Source organism: Amblyomma mixtum, chromosome 5 (genome assembly GCF_055824585.1).
Source record: "Amblyomma mixtum isolate Tamu chromosome 5, ASM5582458v1, whole genome shotgun sequence".
Lineage (NCBI taxonomy): Eukaryota > Metazoa > Arthropoda > Arachnida > Ixodida > Ixodidae > Amblyomma > Amblyomma mixtum.
In genome coordinates this window covers 103,916,502-103,939,349 of record NC_143016.1, presented here as the reverse complement: position 1 = coordinate 103,939,349, position 22,848 = coordinate 103,916,502, and the positions used below count along the sequence as shown (strand labels likewise).

Genomic DNA, 22,848 nt, shown 5'->3' with positions numbered 1-22,848 from the left:
GCAATGACTTGTTTCAGTGAGTAGTCTGATTAAATGTCTTGTGCTCTCAATAACTACTGCAAAGGGAAAATTTTGCCTTAAATAGTCCGTCAAATGCGCAAATTTTCCTACTGAACCACTATTTGGCTGTCTTCCAACAGTTATCAGGTTACCTGCAAGTTCGTTCGTGGTGTCTAATCTCCCTTGGTCCGTGTACTTTTTGCGCTGGAAGCACTAATCGTAGTGTTACGAACCACCGACAAGCCGCTAACAAAGCTTTCTGCACTTAGCAAAAAATGTTACAGGAATATTTCCTATGAACTAATTAAAAATTTAATGTACTCGGTAACGTTAAAACAAAATGGGAAAGACAACGTTCGAAACGAAACGGGCTTCTCAAGGGTTCTCCAGCAGCAAAGAAAAACAATTGAGGCAAGAGGGCCGCAGCACAAGTCGGGAAGTCCAACTTGCAACTTTAGAAAGCTGGTCACATGAGAGTTTACGTCTCGTTCGACTTAAGTGTGCTGTTATAAATGTTATAGCTTCATCACCAGGCCATGAATTATCAGCAAAGTACAAGTATAACAGTATTACTATTACGGGCGAATTCCTGAAATTGTACACCTGACGACAGGTGAAGGAGAGTGGCGTGGGGAACGGCTGCAAAAAAATATAAAATAAATAAACTTTCGCACTTATCGCTAGCCGCTTCGAGAAGAGGCGGCAGCGTTTCATGACCTAACCGCATAAATGGAGCCTACTGCGCCTCACTAAAATGCCCAGCGGGAGTAGTGGATATAGAGTACAACTTTCCAGCAATGAAATCGTTTGTGCACCGTACGTGGCACAAATTACAACTCGGTGATCAAACATAGCGATGCATTCTTTGCAAGTTGCTCTTGACACGTATGCACATTAGTCGGAATGTTAGAGATCAACAATAGCGCTTATTAACAATTGTTCCCAAAGAGATGGATAAACGCTTTTCGAGCATGTATTCACGAAATTGCCTACCGATTGTCGCCGTTGATATGCACGCGGCAGTTAAAATGAGCCGGCTCAAACCGGCGCCTGCAGCTTCAGACCGTTCTCGCAAAGAAGAAACTGTTGACGGGAATTAGCGAGGATATGATATGAGACATGTCCTGATTGCGAACTTCATTGTCGGGGTACCTTCTATCTTGCTGCACACCACCATTCTCTATTGTTTTGCTATCAGTGGGAACAACTTTCGCCCGTTGGCCGAAACACTTAGGGAGAGAGCAGGTCCCATGACATCAGTCAGCAACAGCCGAAATGAGCCAAGCCAACCACAGTGCAGTCCGTGCAATGGTGGTGCGTACAACTGTAGTTTTTAAGCCATTGCTGCCTTTACTTGTAATGGCTCGCGTTCCCATTAGGTGTCACCGAAACCTGCGCCTCCATTGTACCGCGCACAGGACTTTCCACTCCGAAACTCCTGGTATTGTCATCATCATTGCTATAAGTATAAAAAATATACTGCCGAAACAGTCTCTCACAACCTGCAATCGAATAAAACTTTACTGGAGAGCCACACTTCCAACTTTCTGGATAAAAGCTGAATATATCCACAGCATTATGTTGTCGCGTCACTGCGGAGAACTGTAATTTCAGGTGCGGGGCAATGCTCATAGGGCCGTACCTGCTGTAAACTGTGCATGGTTTGAAGAAACAAGTAGATGCTCCGCTTTTTAGTTCTTTGCTATTGGGAAATTATTACTTTCTTTTCAATGGGCAGCAAGATACTCACACATCGTTCCACTCATTTCTTCCCTCTAAATAAGCGACGAATAGCAACTGCGAACTTGTGAAAATTGAAACTCTATGCCCATCCCGATAACTTTTGTTGCAGCGCGGCAGAGAATGCAGCTAAACGTCACACTGCCAATCCCTTTTCCGAATCGATTTCTGTACTGCTTATGGCTTATGCGCCGTCGCTTGGATCAAGCGATTATTCGCCAAAACCTTTGCGAGAAACACTGGGTGATAAGTATACAGAAATTCTGAATTCGGTATATGGAAGTGTTTATAGGTTGGAATTTTGACAGTTGTCTGCGTAACCATGGCGACAGCTGTTATGGTATAGTTCTCCACAACCGGTTAATTAACACTAGTTAATAACGATCGCCAACTCTGACAAATTACGACAAAAATACGGTCATGAAACCTCACGTCGGCCTCTGGAAAAGTGCTCGAAAAGGCGCATAGTGGCAAGAAGCAAACCTTAAAACATTATCTATCCACATGAACCTTGTTCTGATGAAAAACAATTGCAAATTTTACTTCTAGTCTGAATTATACAATCAGTAGACAATTATACAGGCTTGGAGCGAAAGGCTGGAATGTTGTTGCTTGTGGTAATATTTAAAAACCGCTATCTCATTTACAATTCAGTCATTTTGATTATTTCGAAGCCTGTTCACGTAATTATGTGTTAGCGCTTAACATCGGTACACAGAGGCTGAGAAAAGTTTGCAAGATAAAATGAGGCACGATCAAGGCTGCTGAACACAGCGTCTTCGTTTTATAAGTTCAGCTCAGCCTTTGTGAATAGCACGTGCGCTGACATCATCCCCGGGCGGGTCAACTTATTCTACCAATTCGTCACACACTTTTTATGGAGAAACTGCCAGTGCGAGCTGTAGAGATCACCGTGATCTTTCTCCGGATAAATATGCCGCATTACTCATGCAAAGCGATTACAACACATTGACGTTGAGTTCGCAACGATCGAAAGCCTTTCGGAAAAAATCCCTTTGTGATGAAGAAACCAAGGTTTAAAAGCAGCTCCCTGTGACGTCCTTTGCCGCGCCGTGGTGGCTCAGTGGTTACGGCGCTCGGATGCTGACCCAAAAGACGCGGGTTTGATTCCGGCCACGGTGGCCGAATTTCGATGAAGGCGAAATTCTAGAGGTCCTTGTACTGTGCGATGTCAGCGCACGTTAAAGAACCCCAGGTGGTCGAAATTTCCGGAGCCCTTCACTACGGCGTCTCTCATTGCCTGAGTTGCTTTGGGACGTTAAACGGCAGTAAACCAATAAACCAAACCTGTGACGTTTTTTTCCATGTCTCACTCACGGTGAGGTTTTTTTTTTTTGAAGCAGGAATTTTCATTGCCCGGTGTTTTGGCAATGTATCTTCCGTATTAATTAAATGAAGTTTAAGATACAAAAAAGGTGAATTTTTCACATACACAAGACACAAGCCTTTCAGTGCATTCAGTTTCCAGTGCATAAAATATTTGCTTATTTGCTTGTTTGTTTAAGGAGGTTTAATGTCCCAACGCAACTCAGGCTATTAGGGATGCCTTTGTGAAGTGATCCGGAAAGTTTGGCCACCTGCCCGTCGCTTATCCCTCGATAGCTCACCTACAGGGGTTTAACCCCCATCAATCGTTGTAAAAATATTTCAATAGTGAATGCTCCTTCGTGCAGCCAAAGACTGGAAAGACTTTTTCGCCCACATCACCATGTTAGTGAAACAACGCTAATTCAAGTCAGCCACCGATGGTCATCTTCAACTGCAAATGCTATAGTCAAGCCCCACTGAAGGGGAATTTAGATAAAATAAATAAAAACAATTATAATAAGGTTAACGACGATTCCGCAAGCGTATAAGAACTATAAGAAAAAAAAAACAACCACGGGATGATAATATTTGTTCACCAACTGCCAGAAGTGTTCTTAATGCGCATGCGGCGTTTCATTGGCATTTGTTTCGTCGACCTCATCATTATTCCCTCTCCTGAGTCTGCCCGCGTTCCTTCAGACCGGGTGCGTATTCACAATACTAAATAACTAAAGATGCAAGAAAAAAAGTAGGGAGACATTTAAAACACATTCCAGCGTTTATTCTAGTGCGGACTGTTGTGCCCGAGATTTGAACGCGAAAAAAAGACTTTCGCTTTGCAAAAGTTAGTTATTGCAAAGAAAACATTCTGTTCGACAAATACGGCTCCGTTAAGCTGTTCTCATCGAAACGCGATAAGCTAAGCATGAATAATTAAGGGGGAACATTTTAGAGACTTTCTTCGCTATCTTTCGTTGAGTTCTTGCTTGCGAAAGCACTCATTAAGCTTCCTCAGCATACAAAGTCCTTTACGTACAAACAATAAGCGCTCATATACTCGCGTTATGGCTGTATGGCGTCATACCTGAAGGTTATATAGGAAAAAAAAAACGCTGTGTCATGTTGGCTAAACATTAGTCTAGATATAATCCACGCGTCAGGCACTGGCACTGAAGCCAAGCCATCAAAGTTGTCTAATTAGCTGTTCACGTTAAGCAAGCTAGGCCAGCGTATGGGCGAGATTAATATTCAGTCTGTTGCTTATAGAGAGAGAAACGATGAGAACTAGCGCTACTAAAGCTTAGGTTAGAGAGAGCAGATACAAAAAGAAAAACTTTTTTCTGCGCATTCATTCCTTACAAAAAAAAAAAGCATACAGCACGACCACCGAAAAATTTGCATTCCTGGGATTATCCTTCTGTTGCGGTAATTAGTACAGTCACCTTAAGCGGTTCAGCAATGATTTACACTTTTGATCACGCCATCCAAAATTTGGAGTGGTCATTACAGCTTTTTTTGTTCTTTCAAATTTTCTGAGTGCCTGAGATCGGATGCACAGGATGCAAGCCGATGCGGGAAGCTAGCTACATGAATGTTATCGATGACTCAAGCGCAAAGCTTTCTCACAGCGTAGAGGCCAGGGAAGAAACTTTGATGAAGAAACCGGATTGTAAATTAGACCGCTAAATCGTGGTAGCAGAGATACTGCGTGAAATAACTGAGTGCTCTGAGGGCGACTAAGAGCTACTTTCCACACAGTCATAACTTCTCAACTGAAATACTATTGTAATAATAAATTAGAAACATTGAAACAAAATGTAGGGGCAGCAATATGTATTTATTCACTTCATCGTCTATTCTTTTGCTCCTTTGCATTGTAATCTACATTTTGGACAAGGGAACCATATACTAACATGAATTCCAAGCTGATGTGACACCCTTGACGTCACAGCCCTTAGCTACCGATGTCAGAGGGGCAATACAAAAAAATTGTAAAAAGAAGCGTTGCAGAAAACAGACTCTAACCGGTCAGCAAAGGAGCGCCGAGACGGCAAATCAAACTGCGCCGAATTACATGCTGGAAAAAAAAAAAATGTCATCCATCCGGCTTCAGCGAGTCCGGCGAGGAGAAATTTTTTTTGTTAGACGCTTAATGTAATAAAATAAAACACGTAATTAGAAAAACTTCACTATTAATGGTCCAGATTTCATTTAGAGCTGCTTCAAAGACATTGCCAGGTGGAGAGCTCGCGCACACGATTTGTCTCATGAGGAGCGACATCCGGGCAATTGGTTAACACGAACCTCGCACAGATGCGAATATTTCTTGTTATGGACATTTAAAATCAATACTGCACAGAAGGACGGCATCAATCATCGCACACTTTGAAAGTATTTAACAAAGCTAGAGGCAGGTCGTAACCAGTGTCAGGAGTAGTACGTAAGTCGTGGAGAACAAAACGCACAACTTTTACAAATGTCGACAAAGTGCCAGCAGTGTTTCCAGACAACCGTCTCAGAGAAGAGGGAAATGAAAAAATATGCTTGCAATTTTATTACATTAGAAGGTGCACTTCACAGTTATTTGCGTTTAGACATTGATCATGACCAAGCGTAAACTATGACCAACCATGATGATGACCAAGTGCATGACCACAGAGAGGTGGACGTAGTGAGTGCTTTTTTTTTGCTAATTCACTGCAAAAAAATTGGTCGCAAAGCGTAGTACTTGCCTTAGAATGTCCTGTGTGGGTCACTTGAACATCTAGAGAGCCTGCCAACACAGTGTACCAGTTTGAGCCACGGTCGCCCTGGCGGAAAACTGTTGAAGTAAAAAGAAAGACAGGAGATTAGGCAAGACGCAGAAGAGAACAACCTCTTCTAGACACCTGAATGCTACTCATGACTGAGTGAGCCGTGAGTTACATGTGCAAGATCATGTACCAGCTTAGTGTGCCGGGGCCATGAAGCCAGTACACCGAAAAGGATTGTGGGAAAACCGTTGCTATAGTGGAGTCAGGTGCGCTTGGGGGACTACGTTGCACAAACAAATTAATCAACACAAATTTTTAAAGAAGACCACCAGCATCAGGCTGCGGCACCTATCAGCTCTGCTTTGTTCACTTCTTGCTTATTGACAGTGCCTTGAAAAAAGTCCGTTGAACCCGGTCGGTTGATGGCTAGCGTGGTGTAATCCCCAGGCTATAAAGTGAGTTACGAAGCTAACTATTTAGTGAAGTCCTAAAGACTTATCTCGTCATCCTGAAGTCATTTAACTATTGGCAAGATCTTCGTACGCAAGTGCTTTTGGATTTCGACTTCACTCCTGTGCGGGCGGAAAGGTCGGTATCTAACTCGCGAACTAGAGCTCAGAATGCGATCCCGACAGACCTAAAGCCCCTGCAGGAGGCGAGCCTGGTTACACGTTTGCGAAACGTCAGTCCGTTATGCAATAAGTCAAGGTTTTACCCTAAGTAAGGTCCCGTTTCTGCTATCTTCTAGTATTGCTGTCTGCCGACACTAGATATTTGCTCATGCAATGCATTGCAAAGGTAGTCTCGGGCTCGGAGAATTAAGAGCTCCTGTAAAGGACAGCGAAGGCGACGACCACTGGATATCAACTGATTTATACTTAAAGAACTGCGGTATATAAGCGTAGGGGGGCACACAAAAGAGTATAAGCTGGCACCACATAACACCTATTGCCGCGTTATCAAACATAAACAATAAACAAAATTATAACGTTGCCTGAACGGAATAACTACTGCCGGCCTTGGGTCGATAAGCAGTTCTTGTCTATTGTAGCGGTGAAACAGCTGGGTTGGCTGAAATATCGCTTTTCTTTCGAGTGACTAACTTTTGGTTTATTGGTTTGGTTTATTGGGGTTTAACGTCCCAAAGCGACTCAGGCTATGAGAGACGCCGTAGTGAAGGGCTCCGGAAATTTCGACCACCTGGGGTTCTTTAACGTGCACTGACATTGCACGGTACGTGGACCTCTAGAATTTCGCCTTCATCGAAATTCAGTCGCCGTGGCCGGGATCGAACCCGCGTCTTTCGGACCAGCAGCCGAGCGCCGTAAGCACTGAGCCACCGCGGCAGGGGAGTGACTAACTGAAGCAACAATTAACAACTTTAGGACAGCAACGTCACGTGCGTTAATTAGTGACTAACTGAAGCAACCATTGACGCACGTGACAGTGCTGTCCTAAGTGGTCAGCGCTTCCAGCAGCTTCTTTGCCTGATTCTTATCTTTTTTATCGCGTTATATGCTCTTAGCTATTTCCTTAGTTTCGCGACTGCGGCATCCGCACCAAGGCGGACGCCATTGTGTTCACCTCGGGTTCGTGTCATCGTGTTTATTTCTCTGTCCGTCTCTGTTTCTGCGCTGTTCCGTAAAAGGTGAGTTCCCAACAATCCCGGTCTTCAGGTTCAGCTTTACAACACTCGTAAACGTCCTCTCAGCTATTCTTTCATATATACACCATCTGTGTCTCAAGTATGCCGCTTCAACAGCACTGCCAATAGTGAGGGGAAAGATCACTTGCTAAAAATGTTTTCATTGCGGTGGAATGTTACATTCAGTGGTTATTCAGGCAGGTTGCAGGTTTCTCCAGCAAATGTTGCGGCGTAGAAGAGTGACATCTCATGCACCACTCCTCGCTGGTATTTTGTGTGCTCTGTTGTGTGCTCATTCTCGCAGTTTTCGCCTGTTCGCTGACGCTTGTCTACAACGATTAGATCTGATTAGATGTTGAGCAAATAATTTCCACTTCCGCTCTCCCTGCGATCTTCTTCACGTTTTGACTGATTCAGTGAAGGCAGGAAATGACGACACACGGCGTTTTCTTGCCCCTGCAGCGTTCAAGAGACAAACATCCTGTCAAGAAACCGGGAGGTGTCCGTCATAAGGAATCTGTTCTTTCAGCACCAGCCACTAACAAATAAAAGCGACATCTCTGTCACGCCAGCTGTATAAATGGCAAAAGCCAATAAGCTATTGAGCAGACAAGGGTAAGGAGATGAGGGGTTCGTTATGACATACATAGGAAGGAAGCCAACTGTCAACGAAATAAAGGAGCACAAGCGAATATTTCTGTTTTGTTTTAATGTGTGATGTTGATCAATGGTAAATCATTACTGTAACAAGTTTATCGCTAAAGGACAGTTGATTAGAAAGCGGAAGAAAAAGCTACCAGATGCTGCCGGTGGTATCCAAATGACCGACCTCCGAATTTCTCGTCTGGTGCACAACCAACTGAGCTACGGCGGTAGCGGTCGTATCTTCTACTTTCAGGGGCATTTATTTTGCGTGTAACCCAACCTTGAGAGTGCCCACCAGTGCCGCCTTTGCCATAGTGGCGGACGTAGTACGTCCTGTATTACCGCAAGTACACGTAGTAATACAGGATACTTAAAAAAAAAATTTAAAAAGAAGAAATATTCTCTTGTGTGCCTTGGTTTTGGTGACTGTTTGCTTCCTTGGTATGTAATACCCATGAGAAGCGTTCATGTACCCGGCATGGCAGCAATTTTTCTGCTTACGCAACATTTTATCGTAATTTCTTCTCTTTGTTTAACATACTAGCAACTTGACAGCCGCTGCTTTATGCAGCCAGCTGCTAACCTTGCTAATGCCCACGGTTCCTATATGCTAAGTTCGTTGTAAATAAAAATGAATCGTTAATCAGCCCTGTAATGTGTTGCCTCCGTCATAGTCTTATTCTTCAAGGTTGTAACCAGTATAACAAAAGAATCAGCTCAGGTAAAAACTGCGATAGTGCCAGACAAGCGAAATTCGTGAAAGAGCTTTCTTCGCGTTATGAGCACAAAAATAAAGCGGTTATTTCGGAAGAAATACGAGCCTTACGTCGCAACGACCGAATATTGTCGAAAGTAAACCCCTTGTTGGTTCCTGCGGTCCTAAAGTATACAGGGTTTTTCACCTTAGACTTTCTACTATTTTTAAACATAGTTGAGTTGAAACAGTACTTTTCTCGGCACAGCACTGACAGCGGTGTAGTACACCAGAACGCAGCGAATAGGGGCTAACTAGCAGTCTAGTGAGCTAAAATTGAATAGTTAACATTTAACTACTACTGTTAGGCTTCTTAATTATTGACAGCGTGCTGTCCACGGTAAGTAATGCCCGTATCAGTTTTTTTTTTTTTTAGGATTTCGAATACGCCGTTGCTCTAGGTGGTGTGTCCCAGCAAGTTTTGCCTACATCGCGCAAAAATGCGTGCGTTCTCGAGAAGCTTGCAGGCAAAGCAACCTCTGCAGTACATGCAACTCGTCGAAATTGGCAAAATTTGTTCGGATACAACGCCGAGGGCAACAGGGCTTTATAAATTCTAAACATTGATATGGATATTGCTTACGGTAGGCTACACGCCTCTGAATCCTTAAGGAGCCCAGAAGTAATAGTTAAAAGTTCCCTATTTAATATTAGTTAACCAGCCTGAGTTCGCATGTCTTACCTGTAATCTGATGTTCTACACCGCTGAAAATGCGATGCTGGAAAAAAACGCTATTCTAATTAAAACAGCCTATTTTTAAGAATTGTGAAAAATCTTAAGTAAAACACTCTGCACAGATAACCACATGGAGCTCATTGCAGGCTATAGATATAAAAATGAATTCTGACCTGTTTTCGTTTATTAATCTTCCTCTTTCAATGCTCCTCCTTTTTTCATTTTTCTACTTACTTAAATGAGCTTTGGAAAGATGGGATTCTTGTGGTTTTGTCTCTACTCGTAATAGGCTCATTTGTTACGCACTCAAATTGCTGGCATTGTCTCATTGGCATTCACCGTCCTTCACTGTATTTCGGTTACCATTCTGTCCACCTTCTTTTATCTCCTCTTCGGGACGCACATCTATTCTAGCTGCCTATCTATTCAATCTCTCCTTCTCTTCTATCAATATAATACCTGCTGCTTGGCCTTCTGTAAGTTTAAATAAATGTTCAATTTTCGTTTGCTAAATTATTCACCTTAAAACAGCTATAAAGATGGCCTTGTTTTTGTTAAAACACATTCGAGCATGAAAAGGGTGATTATTCGCCCCGGCTCCGAGGCGGCCCCTTTTACCACTGTGCTCTTCACTGCCTCACGGGCCGTTAATCAATGCCGGTAGGGGCCATTAAACGCGGAGAAGACATTGTTTCGCCGCTACGAGATAGCCTTCATGGAGTACGCTCGGTGCGTTCGCAAGAGGCACCGTTGCGTAGTCGCAAACTAGGACGCCAGACAAAGCGCGGCCTCTACAGGTGCGGCTGATTGTTAATTCATTCCACGCTCTGAACAAGCCTTTTAAAGGGCTTCGCATGGAGATAAAAACGTAATTGACTCACTAATGAATTCTTCATTGCCTTTTCTGCTCCAAGAGGTGGGTTTTGTGCAACTTTGTTTCTAATCTGACTGTAACAACTGAAACTTGTTTTTACATTCGTTATTGCTTGAATGCATAAAAACAGTTAATTATGATTACGGTAACGAAGTTTGCAGGAGTAATGAAGTGAAAGAGGGAACTACTGATTACGAAGTCCCTGCGTCCACGTAGCAACAAGGAGGTTGAGTTCTTTCCTTGGGGTTACAATATCTTCGCTTTCGGTGGATTTCAATAGGTTCAGTCGTATGCACTGGATGGCTTAACATTGTTAACCAATGAATTTAGTACAGACACAAAGCACATGAACAGAGTGACGGCGTTCGCGCTCTCTTCAAACGTATGCACGGCAAATTTGGTTTCGATATTTCGTTCACCATGCTTACTAGGCCGAATGCAAATTTGCACGAGTTACGCAATAAGAAAATTTGATATGTCAAGTGCACTTGGCGGACTTATTTAGTTTACTCTGAGCGCAACCAAATTAGATGCGTGTTTTGAAAGTAAATGTTTCAGGAGTTGCCAGCTGTGGAAGTATTTATTTTAATCGGCTACCTGCATCGCCTTGCGGCATTAGAGCAGTAGGGGCACAAAGCATAACAGGAAAGTGTGAACAGAACACAGGAACAAAGAAGGCACATAATTATCCAAAACTTATGAGAAAGGTGCAGCGCGGAAACATCCATCTCTAGTATCTATCGAAATAACGTAATGCGTCAAGCTGTTTTATTTCTGTACCGCCTTACGAAAAAGGAATAGCGAAACGAGTTTCCCGGAAAGCAGTGCTCTTTTACTATTTGATCGTCGTCTTTTATGCGCAGAACATGGGGAGGAGGTTCCATGTATTTTTCATGGTGTATGCTTACATATGAATAACAAATGCTATAACAAATTTAAGACGAAGATTTTCGCAACGACATTTCAGTTCATTCCAGAAAACGGCATGATTACTGCTTGACGTTCCAATAAACTCAAGAACCCAAATGGCTACACAATGGCTACATCTAGCGGGGAAAAAATGTTGGAAGGAAGGCAATTTTTCTCACCAAGCTCTCATTACTTTTCTCTTTGTTCAGGTGAAAGGCAACGTTTTCGAGGTCGCCAGTGCGCTTCTAGCAATGGCAGGCACCAAAGCTTCGCATGGGAAAGATGGTGCTAAGTTCACGCAACTGCTTCTCTTCAGCCTGAGTAGGTATGGCAGAGGCTGCGACGCGTAATGGCTGTGTCTCAACTTTTTAGTGACTCTTTGGCTGTCCTCTTTGCGCAGTAGATGGGGTCCAGCGATTCAGCAGTATGATACACAAGTCTCATACACATGGCTCATACGCCTGAGTCATGCACAAGAGGCATTGCGTGTTAATAAGCACGAAAACGGACCAGTGCACCTCAATGTATTTATCCGCACGAGTTGTCTTCTTTTTGTGACACTTTCCCTAACGGAAGATAGTTTTCTCGCGTCTTAGGATACCACTACTTTCCACTTTACAGAGCGACGTTCAGTAAGACAACTAGTACTACATGAACCTGCTGCCACGTCAAAGAATGCTTTAGTGCACGCGGCGTGCACGTCTCTCTGCTTCTTATCTGTGTTTCTTGCGCTGCGCCGACATGAATCACCGTAAATTTGTCCAGTTTTCTGCTCTAGCTTTGAGTCGCTGTGCCTCTACGACGGAATCGCTTGCGCTTGCAGCGAAGCAAATTATCGTTAAATTGACGCTATTTCGCTGATTTTACGGTAGGCTGAGCAAAAATGCATAAAATTATCGTTCTTTAAAAAAAAAGTTGCGCGGCTATTTGTTGTTATGTTGATGCTTATTCCGCTGCAAAAGACGCTTTTGTTTCTGAAAAAAAAAATGGATTTAAAAATGTAGCTTTTTTCCTCCCGCCACTTGATATAAACCCTAGACGTCAATGACAAAAACGACTCAGTGATGATCTTGTGGAATTGAATGGAGACCGCCTTTTCTACCGTATCAAAACAACGCTGCTAACAGTCAATCTATCAGTCAGTTTGCCTTCAGTGTCCCTTTAAAAACCTGATGAAGGCAGTGACATTCTTATGAATGTGGAATAAACAAGAACCTATGAGATTTCACGCTCGTTACAAAATGTCACCTGGCTAAAATAAATCCGGAACCCTCAAGTACGGTGTGCCTTGTGTGCCTTGTAACCTACAGCGTTGATTCTGCACGCGAAATTCTATCAGTCAAGCGCTGTATCGCTCGACGCAGAGCTCGTCTAATTGCTGGCAATACGTCAGGACGGCACTGCACGCACCACACAGTGTCTATAGTACAGCTACTCACTTGAGCTACTTGCTCAGGTTCAGGCCATGAGTCTGCATGAGCAGAGTCCCGCCTCGCGTGTCCCCGAACTAATGCAACACAGTCACGCGGCTACAGACCGCCTTGATAGCACAATATATTGTCACGTAGATGCCGACTGCGTGCTTTACGCGAACGTAGCGAGTACAACGTCGCTGCCTTACCAATGTTCCTCCGTCACGCGAACGCATGCTGGCTCAGAAGGGACCGGAAGCGATGGTTTGCACGATGAACTGATCACGGCATCGCCGTTACGTGTTCCAGTAAGCTCGACACGAAACAAAAGAAATACTACTCCAGCCGTGTCAGACAGAGGCAGTGCTGCCACGAAACTAATAAAGGCCAAGCAGAACTGGCTTTAAATTTGCTTTGTTGAGCAACGTATAGAAATACAGAAACTTGATAAAACATAAAAAAATTTCAAAGTAAATCACATAGTACTGACACTGAATGAAGAGGAGGAAGAACCTTAAACGGGATGGTGATTTGTGTCTATACGAGATTGGTGAAGAGGGACAGGTGAGCAATGTTTTGATTCGAATGAGCAAGCAGTAAAGGTTTGCGTTTCGGGCGCACCCTTGTGCAGAACGCAGCGAAGGTAACCGCAGCCTTATACTTTTCATAAACATTTCGACAGAAAAGCCTGGCTTCTGTTTCAATGTCACGCAGCTCAGTGGCTCCTAACTTACGGGTCGCAATAGGGCCGGTAGGCCCGGGTCTCGAAGACGTTCGGGAACTTAAATTCACAAATTTTGCCCCTTTTGCTGCGTCACGAGGAACACTCTGAATGCGGACCCAGAGGTCTCGGCAAATTCCTCAGCCTTCCTCAGTGTGCGTTTATACCACCTTGGCTTTTGCCAGACGCGCTGCAACCTTTATGCAGGTATACATCATTAGTATGGCACCGTTGCCAAGGCGTAGTACGCGATGCTTATCCGTCTCAACTGCAGTCTGTCCCGGGTTCGACTCTGCATGGCACGCAAACACCATAACGATGCAGAACACATGCGTTTCTCGTGATTTCTCCCCGAATCTGGGCAAAAGACGTATGACAGGGTGACTTCAATGTAATGGAAAAGAAAAGGAAAAGGGAAGGCATGTCTGCGTGGCATTAATTTTAAGCTGGCGGCAGCATCACGCACGTTTCTCTGTGACCACTATCCGGACTTACGTTAGTCTTCTGGTTACAGCACCTGCCCTTTGTTTCTTAAACAACATGATAACCCTACATTACTATGCCGCGTTGTCCTCATGCGAATACCGCTTTGGTGACATCAACTAAAAAACAAAGTAACGATCGCAACTCATACGGAGCCGCAACGAGCAGTCGGTTCATACGCAAAATTTTCTTTCGCTCCAAAAAATTGCGGATGAGCGAGTTTATTCCACCAGATGATCAATTCCTACTCTCGTTCATATGTTACTGCTGTACGCACTAGCCTAGCTTAATTCATTCTTTGTGATAACATTGTCTCTCAAGGAAAAAATAGGCATCGTTGTTAGCTCTTGCCCTTCAGGCACTGTAATTCAGAAACCGTGACGTCACAGAGAGCTGCTCCGTGGTAGAGATCCCGACGAGTTCTTTTTTTTTTATGCTGGAAGGAAGGTACCGACGTGTGAGAGGCGCTTCCGAATCGCGAAATTCACCATCTGTCGCAAAAGCGGCGAAGCCACTGCGGCTGTGGCCAAAGCGGGCGAACCTTCGTCTCTTGCCGGAACAGGGGCTGGGTTAATTTGTTCGCGGCTGCTCGAGAGCGATAGCAGGGTTGCCACCCGCCAACTTTTGGCCTCAAAGCGAGAGAAGTGGGCCGCGATAAGAGCGTGACCGTTGGGTACCACGCCTACGCTTGACGCGTGCGTGGTAGGCTCGGAACTTTTGCGATGAATAATAGCTTTTGGAAGAGCGAGATATGAGCTCAACTAAACCTTGCAATAGTGCCACTGTTCCGTAAAGCTATTGTGTATAAACGAGAAACGGGATGCGTTGGTTAATGCCAGACTCAGACTGAAGAAATCGTGGTTTGTATCTCATCGTTTGCCTTCTCGCAGCAAACAACCTTTGATTCATCTCGAAGACGCTGGCGATAACCGAGCACTTTGCATTTGTTACTTTGGCTACCGACGGCTGCGCAGAGTTAGGAAGGATTCTAGTCAATTATTGATCGAAAAATCGATCACCAATTTTTTTTTAACGATACTTCTCTTTTGCTACCCTTATTGAGGTAGATTTAGCTGGGCTGCCGATAGGATCGAAGACGCTCTAACTGCCAGCCCGTGCACCGTGAATATATGAGCTTCACTCATTCAAAAAAAAAAAAAAAACGGCGCAGTAGCTCGTGGTGCAGTATGAGGGAAGGTACTCACGCGTGACGCCCCTGTCCAAGTCTTCGTAGTATCCGTAGAAGCATAGCTGCTGCAGTAGTACCGGGTGCAGTCGGTGAAAGGCTTTGATGCTGCGCAACCGGCCGTAGATGGACTCCAGGTCGTCCTCGGTCCGGTCCCCTGGACTGCAGGCGGAAAAAAAAAAACGATGCAGCGTCAGCCGCGATAATAGTTATTGCTGGTATACATGTATGTTGACGATGAGGTTGTTATCTATACGCCGCAAGTCTCGCTATATTAAGGCGAAAGCCTTTAGTGGCCCATACTCGCGGCCATAACTCTATTCATCCGTCCGTTACATCTGAAGTGAAAGTCATAACTAGTCATTACTAGTTACAAGTCCTGACTAACTAGTCATTAACCAGTCATCAATTAATTAGTCACGAGTAACTAGCCATTAAACAGTCATCAACTAATTGTTATGACTAGTTAGTCATGAGTAATGACTAATTAGCTATGACTAGCCAATCGAAGTCACCCCTCAGCCGCCTCGTGTGTGCCTACGGCAGTCGTCTAGTTGGCTTACTGCGCATGCGCTAAGGTGGCGCCACTGTCACGCGCACTGCTCTCTCGCCAGACGCCTTGTAGCAGTCGGATGCGACGTATGTCTCCCAAGAGCTCTCCCGATTCTCCGGCGGAGCGTGATTGCGCTGACAAGCTGAAATGCAAGCCTAAAGAGCGCCAGCAAAGTTGCGTGGAAAGTGTTTTGCCTCGCGCACTTTAGATCGTCAAAGTTCCCCCTGAATTTTCCCCCTGGCAATTGCTGCAGTGGATCAGCATATTACTCCTGTGCCTTAAGGCTCATTGTCTTGCTTGGTGTCTATGTAAGATGACGTGATAAAGTTTTGTTGACTAATGCCCACTTTATTCGATTCGTAATCTTCCCCGCCTTGTTTCACATATCCGGTGAGTATTCCTTGTATCTGCCCCGCCGCGGTGGCTCAGTGGTTACGGCGCTCGGCTGCTGACCCGAAAGACGTGGGTTCGATCCCGGCTGCGGCGGCTGAATTTCGATGAAGGCGAAATTCTAGAGGCCAGTGTACTGTGCGATGCCAGTGCACGTTAGAGAACCCCAGGTGGTCTAAATTTCCGGAGCCCTTCACTACGGCGTCCCTCATAGCTTGAGTCGCTTTGGGACGTTAAACCCCAATAAACCAAACTAAACCAAACCATTCCTTGTATCTGGGGGCCGCTGCTGAATTTGTATACGCACTTGAACAAAAGCAGGCGGGTGCAGTGAGCAGTCACGCGGAGGCAGAATGGGGGTCAGGGGTGTATGGGATGATTTGGTTTATTGGGGTTTAACGTTCCAAAGCGACTCAGGCTATGAAGGACGCCGTAGTGGAGGGCTCCGGAAATTTCGACCACCTGGGGTTGTTTAACGTGCACTGACGTCGCAGGGCACATGGGCCTCTAGAATTTCGCCTTCTTTGAAATTCGGGTGTGAAGTACACGTACGACGACATTACTTGGCCACACGATATAGACACATCTGTGACTGTAAAATTCTGAATTCGTCTGCACTTCCCAACCTATGAGTTATTTGTCCTGTAATTACTTTTACTTCATTGTTACACTCTGCGGGTACAACGTTAGTTTTTGACAAATGTATGGTGTATTTGCTCGGCTCCGCAAAAGTTTGTTTGAACTGACACAAGACTCAATCGGTTAAAATTTGTTTAGTTTAAGGCGGTTTAAAATTCATCATAAAATACAAACAAAAATGAGTGGAAGTAACCCTCATCAACAACACTTCCGACACCTGTTCTTGTGCAATCCAAGACTGCTTTTGTTTTCTTACAATAATTTGTTTATTTATACTGGCGGTACAGTCAAGGACAGGAGTTGTAGTTTTGCAAACACATATAATTATAAAGCTGTCTAGAAATGTAACTCAACAAAGCAGAGAAAATAAACAATATATTTGTTCCCTAGCAACCTTTGGCCAAAAGTAAAATCATCATAAAATCAACAAAAAGCCGTAATACGACTGCTGTTGACATAGCGCGCTGAACCTGTGACACACAAAACGATTATAAGGAATAAAAACGGATACACGAAGAGCCTCTAACTGTTTTTAGTGTTCCATTTGTTGTGCGTTAATTGCGCAGGTATGTAAAACCAACTATCCTCAGTCGCTGCTTTTCTTGCAAAAAATACCACATAAGCTCCCTTATTAATAACATATCTGAACCAATGTGCCAACCTTTGGAAAAGTAGTTAAATCCTTGCACACAGTCCAAAGCAAGTAATACGAATAAAGAAATACTCAAAAACACATATGGCAATTAAAAAAAACTGCCTCCTCTCTGCGTGTAGCACGCCGTTTTGGTTTTCTAGCGTCTCATTCCCGTCTCACACTAAAACTTTGTTCACTTCTTATACTGATTCAGCTGTATTCTAAAGCAGCATTTACATGCCCTGCAGAAGTCAGTGAAAACGAAATAAAAAAACACCGAAAGTGTTATTCCGAATTCAAGTATATTATAAAGACGCAGGCGAGCCAAAAAGCTTCATTTTGTTTGAATTAGGGCTGCGGTCGCAAGGCTTTGTTGTTAAACATTCTGCCAGCGGCCGCGCAGTCAAGTGGGCCAAGTCTGAACATTTCGCCCCCCCCCCCCCCCCCCCAAAAAAAAAATTATTTCATGTACTTTAAATTTTCTGCAGGCGTAAAAACAAAAAACAAAAAACGAGACATGAAAGGAGTAAACGAATAAAACTACTTCACGGTTGTTTTTTTTTTGTTTCAAACACGTGTGAACATGTTTAAACCGGATTGAACGACTCTAAGCCGGTTCAAACCGCAGCGGAATGTTGCTCCGGAGCCGAAATTCTACCCGAATCCGACAAGCGTGGTGGTTTTGAAAAAGATTTACGAACCCGAGCCCGAACCGTAGCCGAGAGTATTCTGCTTCGACTCCGTGGTTGTGTGAGCATTACAGAGGCTCCAAAAATTTGATCCTCCAAAGGGTTTCGTTTTTCTTCCTTCAGAAAAAGGTATGCCAACTGCTTCTGTGACAACCAAGCAAAATATGTGCGCAGCATGTGTACTAGATCTGAGCACTTCCTTGCAGTGTTATGTAAGCTACAGACCTCTGCAACCATTCAGGAAAGCGCCTAGACCTTAAAGGTGCTTCTGCGCCATCCGTCGTCTGCTTGTCGTCTGCTCGCAGCATTTCTGAAAATGTGACGACGCTTGTAAAAGCGCCGTGAATGGAATTAGGGAAAATTGCCTACGGGAAGTAAGGGGACTCAAGCAACATTAAACAACATTAGAGTGACTGTGGCTGTTTCCTATCAGGATCAACTCCCAGCATTTAGAAAATACGCGGTTGAGATCGAAGCTTCTATTGGAGTCCTCGTGGCTACGAAAGCAACAATGAAGTTGCGGTAGACCCAACAATACAGGCGCGTTTTGTGGCTCAACATTGGCATTTCCTCTCTTGCTACAGGAGAAGTAAGTGAAGCAGAAAGCTACGGTAGGAAACGAGCCCGGCGAGATTCCACACGAAAGCGAAGGTGGGCACCATTTTTGAGAAAGCCGGAGCACTTCCCTTCCGCGGTTCTCCGTGGTGCCCTGGGCATTGAAAAGACATCTTAATCGAGACGTACAGGCAGTTTAGTTCGAATGATGCATAAACACTAGGAGGAACATACCGGCTGTTTCAGCGAGCACTTAAAAAAATTCTTATAAATAGTCTTTTCGTAGAAAAAATATCTCTACTGGAGGAAACTCTCAGCTTCGGTGGACTTCAGTAATTGTTTAAGTTTGCCAACTAGCTGATTAACTACAGTTTAGCACTTGAATTCTTAATGACCAAAATTGGCGGTTATAACCAATGACGAGTTTGTAGCCCCAGAGAAGACGATGCCATATCAGTTTTTAAAGCGAAGACATTTCCTAAGACTCTGCGGCATGAGAAATTCTTGCCTTTTTTCCGTCTCAAGCCCGAACTAAGTGCATGAGAAGCTCTAGAAGTCTAGCGCAAACGAAACGGCTGCTGGTGACGTGTTGCAATGACTGCGGCGACCAATCCTAAATTTGTCTGCTATTTTCCCTGGCGAGCAGGCCCCGGCGCTGAGCTTGTTGTTGTTCGTGTTGTTAGCCTTACAAAAGACGGTGCATATCCACTCTGGGGAATCGGACGCCGAGCTTAGACAGCGGCCGGCGTTCTCACTTGTTGCTTCTTCGCTGATAATCGCAAACTGCACGGCAGTCGGTTTTGAGAACCCTTATAGGCACTGGCCCTGCGCTGTGCCTGTGCAGTTCCCCCCGAAGGAGGCTTTCTTATTAAGGCGGAAGCCTTTAATGCCTCATCGTTGTAAGCAGGAGTTGTCGACAGAGTCACGCTTTTCAATTGGTCGAAACGGTCGTGACGTCACAGTGCGCGAATTTCAAGCGGGGCCAATTGTACTTTGGCTAGTAACCGCATGCAACCAATTGAAGGGATGGCATAGTGGTGCTAAAAGTAAAATAAATAAATAAATAAAACCGAGCCGGAATTTGGTCGAGTTGGGAAATCGAACCAGGGTCTCCACCACCAGGGTCTCCAGGGTTCAGGTGTCCACCGAGATTATCAAGACAGATACATTTCTTTTCCTCAAAAACCAATTTACCGACGAGCAAGGCGTAGAGCCGAACGGGCGATGGCGTTCTGTGGACTCCCTGGCAGCGTTGCAAGACGCTGTCGCGTTCCACTCTTAGAGGCGAAGCTTAATATCTTAACCATACATCAGCGACACAAGCAGCAACACCGTACTTAAGGCTTTCGCCTCACCGCACTTTAGGTCAACAAAGCGCCCCCTCAATTTTCCTTTCCTTCGCGTCCAGCTAGCTTCAGCACAGGAACCTCCACTCCGAGGTGACTCCAAGAAACTCGCGCCTCTCTCTGACATCACACCGTCTCCCAACGGGACTTTCGCTACCCGTTGAGTGACGTTGAAACTGGCGCTTCAGACCAGAAGCCCAACTGCGCAATACCATACAGCCACTGCCACGCAAGCTGTCCATGCTTCGCGGGCAAAAACTTCTCTTTCCCTGATGCACTTTTAAACACTCAGCGACTGCACACGAACAGTAGCTGAACCTGGTGTCTAAATGAACGGAAGATAACGCCTCACATCTTGCCCGCTGATAATGCTGATAGTCACATGCAAAGTGGCGGGGACAACGAAAAAGGAAGAAAGGTGTACGTTGCCGTGATCAGGATTTTCAGAATAGACGGCCGCGTAATTGATGATGACTACCCTTTCTCGTGTACCCAGCGAGGAAGCAAAAGAAAACGCCGGCCGTAATCAAAGCTGAGCGTTGAGGCTCCCAAGGCGGAGAGATTACTACAGATGTTTCAAAATTGGCGCCGCAGTCTTTGCGACATTTCATCAGCGGATGCCGCTTTTGCGATAATTTCCTGCGCTCCTCATGCACTGAGGTTTGGCTTGGTACGAAAAAAAAAGAATTTTCTCTCTTTGCAAAGCTGTAGAAAATGACCTTTTCTTCGCTTTAAAAAGAGAGAGGGAGAGAAAAACGTTTAATGCATAGAATCCCAGGAGGCCATTGGCTTTTGCCGCAGCTCTTGCTCGGTTCACCAGACAAAGCTGGTCTTCCGAATGCGAGCTTGACAGCGCCGTCTTGCAGCCCTAAGTTTGGTTATTGATTCTTGATATGGCTGGGTTTTTCTGACATGCCTGTACCGTATGGTATAAAATAGCTGCTTCACCGCAGAAGGCGCAATGCTGATCGTACGAATTTGGAAACATATAGCTAAATATGACGGGTCTATATAAGTGTTCCCTTAGAATGACTTCTTGCTCCCCATTTAGATTTCTGTGCGATACGGCACATACTTTCTTCGTTAATCCAAAATATTAGAGTAAATTCCTATAGATTAACAGCGGTTCTGAATAGTTACATTCTTGCGAATGTTGAGAGACTGATAAAACATCGTCTTCTCCGTAGCTACGAGCTGGTCACTGGCAACAGCCGCCAAAATTCTTTAATTGAAAAGCTAATTCGAAAAATTTCAGTTAGTTAACTAGCCAGATACCACGTTTCCACAATTATTGATGCCCACCGTAGCTGAGAACTTCCTCCAGTAAAAGTTTTTTTTTCTTGAAAATTTATATTTAGCAGTTTTTGAAAGCATTTGCTGAAATACCTGCTATACCGTTCCAGGCTTCACACACACAACCTCGACACGAACAGCAAGAGCTGACAGCTTTGTCCGCGAGAGTTAGCATACGTGAAACACTCTACCGGGACAAATGCCCACTTTTCGACGCCTCTCCCCCACAATATCGCAGTACGTGGGAGCGCTCCAAAGTACAAGCAGGCCCAGCAACCCCGTCCTGAGCAGTGGACGGCCACGTTGACAGGCTGTAGCCTGCAAGACCAGGTGGTGCACCGAGCCCAGCTGACAGCAAATCATAGACGCCCTGAACTAACGGTCCCCCGCCGCACAGGGGGCCTCCTAGTGAGCTAATAAATGTTTTCACCGCCACCACCTAACATAGCGAACAAATTTCATCCCGCTCTTCTTCGTCGCCTCTACATTTTTTCGTCGGGGAGAAGAGAAACGAGACGAGTGGTGGTCAGAACTGCAGGGGAAATCTGAAGAAGTGCAGGCCTCAGGTTATCATGCCCGTTTTAAACTAGATCTGCCGGGTGGTACGTCACCGGTTCCAAACGGCCTACGACACGGAAGGAGCCCTGGAACCACCTGGAAGCTAGACCATGGCGAGGTCGCTGGGCTGAAACGACGAAGCAGGCCGCGCACCGCTATGCACCCTGGCCAATCCCCCGCCGTGGGTATGTGCCATTAAGCCTGAGGACATCATCATCATCATCATCATCATCACCGAAGTCCGCAGTGGCATGATCCCACGCTTCAACGTGCATTCAGTGACGCCAGGCACTGAGCCGGCGTTCTGCAGGTAGTTGCGGATCGTGAAACGTGTGGATTGGATGGCACCCGTAAAGCAGAAAAAATGACCTGGCTTGCGTCGTCCCTTGCTTTGCGGGATTGACGGCGAAGACCGCGTTAGGGTTTAAACGCTCCCAGTTAGGTTGGAGCGCGCCGACGTAACAGCCAAGGATCGGTAAGAATGCGGTTGGCTCGTTTCAAGAATCCGTTGTACTAGGGATGGTTACCGAGGCTGTAGCGTTGTGGACGTCGCGACTCAAAAACGCGAGCTGGAATTCGCGAGACATGAAGCAGCTGCCATGGTCGATAAGGGCGAGTTAAGGGGTGCCGTGGCATGTAAGTGTACCTGCTGCTCAAGGAACTCAACGGAGTCTCTCTCTACCCTCATGGTAAAATTGTCGACCGCAACGAGCAAGTATGGGCTACCAGAAATGATTTTATGAAAAGGAGCAACGTGGTCGAGACCGACGACCTCGAACTGCGATCGAGCTGGTTCGAAGGGCTGCACCTTGCAACTACCAAGTCTGGCAGGCAGCCGCGTAATCTCGGACATCGCACAGTGAGTCAGGACCTCAAAAGGTCTGCGTTACTCTGGCGTATGTCTTATCATGCGTCACGTTGGCGCGTCATGGAGGGCGTGCAGAAACAAAAAAAATTCGGGGGGGGGGGGGGGGGGGGCACTCTGCCTCTCTAAAATGCTGCAAGGCGAAAGCTTTTCCTGGCGGACTGTTTGTTTTTTATTTATTGTTTTTATTTTCATACTT

At 45.2% G+C, this 22,848-nt stretch overlaps 1 protein-coding gene and 1 long non-coding RNA gene across 2 annotated transcripts in view; one reads left to right on the top strand and one right to left on the bottom strand.

The window, feature by feature from the left end:
• Nucleotides 1-22,848, bottom strand: part of Epac (Exchange protein directly activated by cAMP) — a 518,190-nt gene that overhangs the window by 311,126 nt on the left and 184,216 nt on the right. Inside the window, exons 4-5 of the mRNA XM_089545788.1 lie at nt 15,147-15,289; nt 5,802-5,890 (exon numbers count right to left, since the gene is read on the bottom strand). Coding sequence (XP_089401914.1) covers nt 5,802-5,890; nt 15,147-15,289 — 232 coding nt within the window. The remainder of the gene's footprint in view (nt 1-5,801; nt 5,891-15,146; nt 15,290-22,848) is intronic.
• Nucleotides 1-22,848, top strand: part of LOC149343244 (uncharacterized) — a 127,821-nt gene that overhangs the window by 69,610 nt on the left and 35,363 nt on the right. Inside the window, exon 2 of the long non-coding RNA XR_016283111.1 lies at nt 11,535-11,646. This is a non-coding gene — a long non-coding RNA (uncharacterized LOC149343244). The remainder of the gene's footprint in view (nt 1-11,534; nt 11,647-22,848) is intronic.